The 9,629-nt window shown below is 46.2% G+C and overlaps 1 protein-coding gene across 3 annotated transcripts in view; it reads left to right on the top strand.

Moving 5' to 3' along the window:
* The first annotated feature begins 1,434 nt into the window (after positions 1–1,434).
* The window catches only part of LOC139046875 (uncharacterized), a 32,010-nt gene continuing 23,815 nt past the window's right edge, over positions 1,435–9,629 (top strand). For all 3 annotated transcript variants that reach the window (XR_011506960.1, XM_070520804.1, XM_070520803.1), the window contains exons 1-3: positions 1,435–1,549; positions 3,579–3,660; positions 9,493–9,538. Coding sequence is in view for 2 of the 3 variants with exons in the window: in XM_070520804.1 (XP_070376905.1) it covers positions 3,607–3,660; positions 9,493–9,538 (100 nt within the window). In the remaining variant the exon portion in view is untranslated. The remainder of the gene's footprint in view (positions 1,550–3,578; positions 3,661–9,492; positions 9,539–9,629) is intronic.

Below are 9,629 nucleotides of genomic sequence, written 5' to 3'. Positions count from 1 at the left end.
TATTTGAGGATAGATAAAATAAACTTAATTTTCCAACGGATTAGGTGATCTACCCGCCCCCCGCCACGCAAGTCGGGGGGCGAGTGCCGCCCCCTCAGATGCAGGCTGGGAGGTCTTGGGTCCCAGCCGCCTCTTGAGCGAGTTGGACGAGCCGGAGCTGGAGCTCAGAGTCCGAGCTGCGCAGCAGGATCTTCCAGGTGTCTCTACTACCTATGTTGTGCATTCCCCCGGGAGAGTGCGGACCTTCCCATATTATGTGGTCGAGGGTCCCTCTCGCCCCACAAAGATTACACCTATAGCTCCTGGCCTCGGGGAACATGTAGTTCGCCATAACGGGGTGCGGATACGTATGAGTTTGTAGTCGTCTCCACGCGACTGCTTGTCTGTTGTTTAATTTTGGATCTGGCGGGGGTACCAGTCTACCAGCCAATCTATCATGCTGCGTGATCTCCCCATATTTTAGCATGCGCTCTCCTCTCCCTCGCTCATCGAGAGGCTCCATAGCGGCTCGGTGGTAGAGATCTCGAGCCAGCTCATGGGCCGCCTCGTTGCCGGGGATGGCTTCGTGCACCGGAGTATTCAACTTTCCCTGGCCTAGGATTCTGGCCGCTAAGGGCGAGATCCTTCCCTTGCTAAAAATTTGTATGGCAGTTGAGAAGAAGCAAGCAACCGAAAATCAGACAGGTGTATACACTGTGGGAGTATGCTGCTGCTGTTGTAAATGAATTCAGAGCCGAAGGAATACCTGGTCAACTGCCTTTCTTTCTCTTCGTACCAAGCCAACTTTGATTTGTGCCGTATTAGGTTCGCCTTATTCCTTCGTTCGCATGTATTTATTCTTTCCAATATATTTCTTTGGACCATAGCATCCTTACCAAGCATTTGCATCTCCTCTCTCACATTTGGAACTTTTTTCTAAAATATCCGCTTGTTTAACCAAAGACCCATAATGGGTATATGCCACTACCTGAAAGACTATAATACAGCTACATCTATATTTTGCATTTTCATAATAAATCAAGTCTCGAATGTCATATCTATAAGCTTAAACACTACGGTGATGTCACAACATAAAGAACAATTTTCGCGGAGGGTACCAATGAGCGTTAATGTGATGGCATTGCTCATAGGTAAAAATACAGCAATACTGAATACGTTTATTGTCAATACACCCATGTATGGGCCGATTTGCAGATGCGGCAAAAACAGCAGAAACAGACCGAGGGAGGTTACCATAGCGCCGTGATGCATGCACTTCGCGGGTGCCGAAGGAAAACATGGTTCGTATAAACATGTAATACATCGTTTTAGACGCTCTGATAATGGTTATGATGTTTTCTTCAGTTTAATATGCTCGGTGCTTCATTTACCGCGAGAAATGCAAGTACATATTATGACGTAAACATCGAACCTAGAAATATTTTCACTATAGATGGCAGCGCTGTGATAAGCTCACGTGGAGCCCGGATAGAAGAAGATAACGAAGATCGAAGGCGGTTGATGAGCAGCAGTGCCTGGAGAAGCCAGCAGTCAAGCACGCAGCACAACGGTAAGTCATCGTACGCCAAGTTTCTGCTTTGATTACTGACGACCGGACGATAGGCCGCTGTCCGTGCAGGCGCTACTCGAACAGCATTCCAGTCACTCTACGGGCCACAAGGCTGTGAAGGAAATTTCTTCTTTCACAGCCTTGTGGCCTTGTTCAATCATACTGGCGCTGTGCGCGCTTGTGCGATTTCACCGCGTCCTTCCTTCCCCCACGCCCCTCTCATCTCCGTATTGCCCATTCCCTACGGACAGCGCATGACGACCACCATGGTGCTTTTCTTTTCAACGTCCCTGCCTTCCGCATTTGTATGAGTTCCCTTCTTATGCGAGTGTCGTCCGAGCCAAACATTTGCAGTCGTGATGCAAACGGGGTTCAAAGAAGTATCCATTTAAAGCCATGCAAGAAACGACTTATGTTACTTAGCCTTCACTGCGGGTGGACATGTGCAACGCTACGTTCATTTCGTGTATCAGGAAGCTCTATGATCATATCAGCTTTAGTACGAAGGTGTAAAGTAATGAGCCCTAATGCTTCGGGCTGATATATAGAAGATTGCAATTACAGAGACGTATATTTCTTAGCTTCTCCGCGTGCTAAATACACAAAAAAGAACATTTAGTTACGCTTCCATATGCATTGGTGCATGCTCAGCGAACCTTTCACATTGTTCTCTTATTATAGCATTCCTCGCATGGCCTTCAGCAATGTAGTATGGCACTAGCGATGAACTAACGGAATTTATAACACTTCGTTCGACTAAAGTGACATGTCTCTGTCAAGGACTACTTTTCCTAGGAAGCCTGTATACAGCTCAATGCTTTATGCACAGCCTTATCAAGCGAGATTAAGCGATTGTGCACAAAAGCTAGGCTGATCGCTGAGGAAATGTGTTGCGCGATTGAACAGTTCCCGTGGCCTCTGGTGGGGCACAGGGCGGGGTGTCTCCGTGTATTGGCAACCTGTCCTTCAAGGGCGTAGTTACTATGCTGCGAAACATGGTGCAGAAGACCAACTGTTACGTGCTCGATATCGTGAAGCCAAGTGCGACATAAATGTGTGATGGGAATGAAAAAATGGCTGTGGCTTAGCTAAGGTTAAGCCCAAGATGCGAAGCATACTAGCCTTTATTTTAGTTGTTGAACCACTGTTTAGCCTGGTGAACTGCTGTTGCTTGGCTATATTTGGTTCGGCTAAATGAAGAAACAACTCATGCGTTACTCTACTTCGCCTTCAAGAGTGGAACGCGACAGCGTTCCCGTCGACCCGCCAAGGGGTGTAAGACAATGGGCTACGGCGCAGCGACTATGCGCCCTGCATTGGACGCGGTGAGCGTCGAGCAACGCAGCGTTCGGCGCGGCAACGAAATGTGCGCCTGAGCAAGCGACGCACGAGAACAGCTCGTTTCTAAGGCAACACCGCATTCACTAGAGGCGCTTTGGTACCGCCATAGAGTTTCCTACAAAATTCTTGTAGGAAACTCTATGGGTACCATTTTGAAGCATCGTACTCGTGGCTCAGTGGTAGCGTCTCCGTCTCACACTCCGGAGACCCTGGTTCGATTCCCACCCAGCCCATCTTGCAAGAGTTGAGCCAAAGCCACCTAGAAATTTCGTCGTCGCGCCGAACGCTGCGTTGCTCGACGCTCACCGCGTCCTATCAAGGCCACCTAGAAAATGTCTAGCAGGGTTCAAGCGCAGCTGCTTGTATACCGCCGCGACGCCGCGAGCGACGGCGCGAGTTGGAGCCCCGTTTATCCTCTGTCACGGTGTCACGTGGTATGGCATTGGGTCAAAGGTCATTGAAGGCAACACCGCCGCGCCTGAGGAGCTGGGTTGTGCTCTCGTAATATGCTTCGCATAAAATAAAAATGTACTCAACATAGTATTTGCAGACGTATTCGCGAAAGTTTCAGCTATACACCTGACTGTAACTAGCTCGTGGAATTTGCCACATTTTTTTGTTGCGGCTGTTTCAGAGAGTGAATCTTGCGTCTGAAGGAATCACTGGAATTATTTTTTTTCTTTTTCAGAACCTAGCTCCACAGAACCGGTGAAAGGATGTGTATATGCGAGACTGCTTTCGAAGTCACCATGCTGGCCTCATTTTGCATGGTGAGTCCCACTAGACTCGTACACTAAGCGAGCATACCATTTTCGCTACGTGCTGGAGGGTTAAGTCCGTAGTATAGCACGTCACATAGTTTGGGAATTCAAACTGTACAATAAGGCATGCAAACGCACATTTTCTGCAAGATCAGATCACCGGCTACAAGGGGGACTTTTGGTAGGACTACGATTCTTTTTCACGCTTTTTTGCAAGGAGTTCTAGTTCATTTCATTTGTTGGTAAACACTCCTCGATGTATGAACCCCTCTTTATAACGATTAACCTCGATCCCTCTGTCACCTTATAACAGCCGGCATTTCTAGTTCCGTTATTTCTATATAAATGCTTTGTCATCGTGATGATTGATGTCTCTCTGTCTGCATTATTCTAGGACCCCTCTCTTATCGTATTGCTGTCTGATTCCATAATTTCAATTTGGTTTCGTCTTCACTCCGGTGTCAAAATGAATTCCTCAATGATTACGTGAAATATTCATCCAAAGCACGAAATCAAATGCATCAGGAAGCTTCTGTATTATGATTCACCGTTTGAACACGTTTGTGTTTCATATATTAGGAAATCAACGGCGCACAATGGAGGCGGAATGTCAATTAGGTTCTGTAGGATAGGCGCCCATCCTGTCATGTGTTCTCTATCCTTGCGTATTTTACTTGTTGATTTCCTGATGTATCAATGTGCATTAGTTGAAATATAGCAGCCAGGCTTCGAGAAAGGATACACTTAGTTAACAAAGGCCGTTGCGTCGTTATAGACAACGAAAGAAACGGTGCAGTATATCTTGAATACCTCGCAAACGCAACCCCCCCCCCCCCCCCCAGGATATTGCCTCTTCGCCTTACTAACCCGCCGTGGTTGCTCAGTGGCTATGGTGTTGGGCTGCTGAGCACGAGGTCGCGGGATCGAATCCCGGCCACGGCGGCCGCATTTCGATGGGGGCGAAATGCGAAAACACCCGTGTGCTTAGATTTAGGTGCACGTTAAAGAACCCCAGGTGGTCGAAATTTCCGGAGTCCTCCACTACGGCGTGCCTCATAATCAGAAAGTGGTTTTGGCACGTAAAAACCCCATAATTTAAAAAATAATTCGCCTTACTTGTCTACGTAAAAAAGAGGAAAGACGGAAGATGTTTGTTATAAAAAAACGAAAAGAGTGTGACTTCGTATAGGTAGATTGAGTTTTCCTTCTGCGGTCTAACCTGAATATTAAAGTAGTTTTTGTGTTTCTATCCTACCAGATAATACCAAAAACTGACTTGCTAAGAGATTACGCCCATAAACTGGCTTACAGTAACAACAGAAAACACATAAAGAGAAATAAAGTGCCTATGAAAGGCTGGCCAAGCTTTCAATAGGTGGAATCTGTTTGCCAAAGGCGACCGTTTATCCTCGGTGGGTTAGCTTTAACGGGCCAGTAGGGCGTCGTCAGATGCATTCTTTGTCAGTGATGGCTGGCTGTAAACGAAGAAACTGAAAATAAAATGAGTGCTTTCATTTGGCGTTTCTAGGCGTCCTTACTGGAAGGGCGGCGTTCGAAAACTAGACCAAGAGGGCAGATGAGGGTGGAGGTGGCCGGAGATTAAAAAAAAATTGACAGGCTGCGCCAACCGCGGAGCATGGTACGAAAGCACATTTTTCTTGGGCGAAATTAGTCGGTTGGCTCCCGCTGCCTCTGTCCCCGAGCTCATTGTCGCTCGCGGCGCTTGGCACGACGAATGTCATCTTTACACATTTCCCACGACGATCCCCATTCACATTATACATTCATTTCCCACACAGGCACGCGGGCGTAGTTGCGAACGAGGCGATGCGTGCGAGAGCAGTGACTCAGCCGTGCGGCGCGCGTGCACGTCTTATAGGGAGCGCGCTAGATTTCGATGACGTCACGCGCGAGCGTTGTCCCAGGCGAATGAAGACGGAGCCGGCCGTTCCGCAGGCACTTACGCGTCCCCGCGTTTCGCGGGAAAGGTGCGGGGCTGCATGAATAGGCTGGTAGGAAGGTAGAAAGATAGGAAGGTAGGAAGGTAGAAAGGTAGGTAGGAAGGTAGGAAGGTATTAGGCTGGTAGGCTGGTAGTGTTTTCACGCTAAAAACACACTGAACGGGGCGGTAGATTGTTGGCGGAGGGAGGAGGTGGGAAGCCTGCAGAGAACTGGACGGAAACAGTAGATCACGCGGCCGGATTGTATTGGTAGGTTTAGAAGAACTGTCCAGGCGACGCCGTAGTAACCCAGGGCACATTAGTTGAAAGAAGGACCTGAGTTGCCAAGTAGCAGTGCACCGGCAAATTTTAAAGGTATTAAGATGGTGATATGGTGTCTGTGGGGAAGAACGGGGAGGGGGGGGGGCGGAGCAGAGGCTGTGCATGGGATCGGATCGGTCCTCGAGGGGACATAACCTCAGTTGAGCGGCGTAGGCGTCATCGTGGCAGTATACGGAAGCGCCATGACACTCCGTGGTGGAGCCGTCGTAAAATATACGATGACTTTTTGGGACATGTCGGGGGCGGTTATTATAAAACAATGCATGCAATAAAATAGAAGAAAATAGAAGTAAAACTGCAAAAGAAGTGGGAAGGGGGCAAATGTTCCTGGGCAAATGGATTAGTTTGGCTGTTATATGCATAGAAGCGTGAAAAGAAACTATTAAATTGTATGGTGTGGAAGGGACAGGGAATGAGGAATAGTTGAGCTTAAGAATCGACGCTAGCTGCTACCATAACGTGTTTCTGTGCCGTTGTTGATGATATAAATGTTGAAGAAGTTAACTTGCAGCTTTTAGCGATTCTAAGTTGTCACGCGCCAAATTGATTCCCGTCTGATGCAAGGAGTCAAACTTGTGTGTGAACTATGAATCCGCTTGTTTCTTCACACGGAGGGAACGAAAAAATATTTTCGGAACACGTAAGAATATCAATCCTTGCTTCATTGAATATATGGCCGTGTTCACTGAATCAGCTGGCTACTTACTGCTTTGGGTAAACGGTGTTTTGTATCTTCGCGATGGATCTCGCAACCTCTTCTTTGCCCGCAGATGACAGCGCTACTCTTTCCCCTAGCGGATATTGGCGTCACAATGTATCAGGCCGCCGGCCCTATGCGATGCTCGCGATACCGGCGATGTTTGCTAAATTGCTCCTCGTGTCGCCTTCCCTCCTCGTTGGTTACCAGAAAACATATTGTTACAGGCCGTGCCCGCATTTTGAACAAGGCGCTCAGCAGGACGAAGAAGATTACTATCGCAAATACACATTCGTGGTGCTTGTTATTCTGCCATCTTAGCTGTGACGTCTGTGTATATGTTTTGTAACTGTAATTTCGCCTACTCTTTCTACGTCACACTTTTGTGACCGCGGAGGTGCTGGGCAAGACCTTGTTACGACAGAACTCCGCAGCGAGGGATGTGACGCAAAAGCATTCTGGTCCAAGAGGCCTATGATGCTCTGTCCTGACTCAGCACCTCATCCTCCGTGTTTCCGCTACACTGTCCCGTAATTGTGCTGTTTTGTTTCTGACCGATGCGATAGCCATAAGCACCTACAAATAGTCAGTATGAAAGAAGCTTTTCAAAAACTTGCTGTGTTCAATCTCCTTCCTTACGCACAGAAAAAAAGAAAGTGCCCTCGCCTCTCAGAGACGAAGCGAAAGCACTGCATTGGCTCAGCAGTATTATATATATATATATATATATATATATATATATATATATATATATATATATATATATATATTAAAGGAAGAAACATCGCTGTGCAGATGAGCACTTTGTCTCGGACGTAGGCAACTGCTTTAGCTATGGTTTTCTTCTATTGAATACCTTTGTATCGCCATGTTTTATACTATAAAGCTACGCTAGAAGAGTGTGAATGGTAGGTTCACGTCATATATCACATTATCAAGGGCAATAACATTTACTTCTCACAGACAAAATACACAGACAAAGGAAGACTGAACATGGGGCGCCTTTCTGCCAAACCGCTTCACCACCTGCATCTGGCAAAAATTTCCTAAAATAGCTCTGACACAGATGGTGGATGCCGTCTAGTGAAATCATTAGAAAGTGGCGCTGAAGTCTATCAGCAGTGCTCTCCATCACGTGTCCGGCAGAGAGAAAGAGTGACGTTGCCAGGGACAATATCTGATTGAAAAGTGAGAATTGGATACAGAGGATGCTTAAGCATGCTCGGAAAGAGCACTTCTGAGCGACCACGACATGCCTGGGGCCCATTAAGAGACGTCTATTGAGGTGCGTTTGCTGAGCAAGCAACGGGTATCTCTGTTACACTTATCCCGACTACAGAGAGACCACGACACTTAAGCTCAACGCCATCTAGTTTGGGAATTGAAAGCTCGGGACATGGCATGCAACCCAAACATTCTGCAGGAAATGATCGCCAAATGCCAGGAGGAAACTTGTTGAATGGTTTGTATATAGAACCGTCGGGCGGACCATAACTCTCTTTGCTTTCGCCAGGGAATTTTTCATTTCATGCCTTTGTAGACACTGCTCTATGATGCAGCCTCTCTAGTCAAAGATATACCCTGACACCCAAATGCACTTCAAATGGTAGGCATATAGTGCAATCCTTTCTTTTTTTTTAACTAAATGCGTGGTAATCATGATTATTGATGTGTTTCCAACTGCATCCTTTCGACACCTCTCGCCTGTTATATTTCTCCAGTGTGGCTTCGATGCTTTTGAAAAAAAATTGTATTGATTACGTAAAATGTCCAAGCAAGCGTGAACTCAGGTGCCTTCGAAAGTTCATAGAAGTAGACTTTCAGTTTGAGCGAGTTGGTTTGTCGGCATTAGGAAATTAACGGTGCAAGTAGGACGCGGACTGAGTACACATGCTGCGGGTTCACTAGGGTAGGCAGCCATCTTGTCTGTCGCATGCGTTCTCTGTCCGCATGTATTTTAGGCCGTTCAATTTTTATGTATGGAAATACTTAAGTTGTATGATTGCCACCGGACCTAAGAAAATAAACTAAATTGGCCTACGCTGTTGTGTCTTCACTGAAGACAAAGATCAACAATTCAGTGTGTTTTGCATACCTCAAAATGACATCAAACTCCAAGCCTCTGCGCAAACATGGCAACCCACGACGCCATATTGTCCTTTGTTTCTTTCGTGCACTGTAAAGAGAACTCGTTTTAATGATATACGTTATGAAGCGTTGATCTATTTCTCTACACAAGTGGACGAGAAGAAAGGGGGTTAACCGAGGGGCCCGATATTTATAAGTCATATGATAAGAAGCCAACAAACACTGACACCAAGGACAACATAGGGGAATTACTTGTGCTTGATCAATGAAATTAAGAAACTATAAATTAATGGAAATTAAAGTGGATGAAGAAACAACTTGCCGCAGGTGGGAACCGAACCCACAAACTTCGCATTTCGCGTGCGATGCTCTACCAATTGAGCTACCGCGGCGCTGTGTCCCCATCCACTTTCCAGGGTATTTATGTGTCCTAGTAGAACCCTGGGAGTGTTAGCCTTGGTGGCGGACGTGGAACGTCCTTTTCGCCGCAGGCGTCACGAGAACGTGAGTGAAAACGTGAGAACGTGAGAAGGTGAGAACATGATAGAACACAAGTGGGTGTTTTATTTCAGATGTCTAACCGGAATAGTTAAAAAAATGTTTTTTCGCCATCCTACCATACCAGTCATTACCAGGAATGCAGTTGCAAATCACTAAAGCCCATTAAGGGGCATTGAGTTTCGAAAGAATATTGTAGAATTCTCTAGCTTTATTTTACGTGTGCGTCTCTCAGTCTAGACGCTAAAATTGGAAATGCTTATGTTCTTTTTGCAGTTACAGAACGGTCTTCACCTTCTATATTTGATTACCAGGGAAATGGGTAAGTCACGGAGTGGTAATGAATCTATATATATATATATATATATATATATATATATATATATATATATATATATATATATATATATATA

Source organism: Dermacentor albipictus, chromosome 6 (assembly GCF_038994185.2).
Source record: "Dermacentor albipictus isolate Rhodes 1998 colony chromosome 6, USDA_Dalb.pri_finalv2, whole genome shotgun sequence".
Taxonomy (NCBI): Eukaryota; Metazoa; Arthropoda; class Arachnida; order Ixodida; family Ixodidae; genus Dermacentor; species Dermacentor albipictus.
The sequence above is the reverse complement of the archived record's forward strand: the minus strand, read 5'-3'. Positions and strand labels throughout refer to the sequence as shown.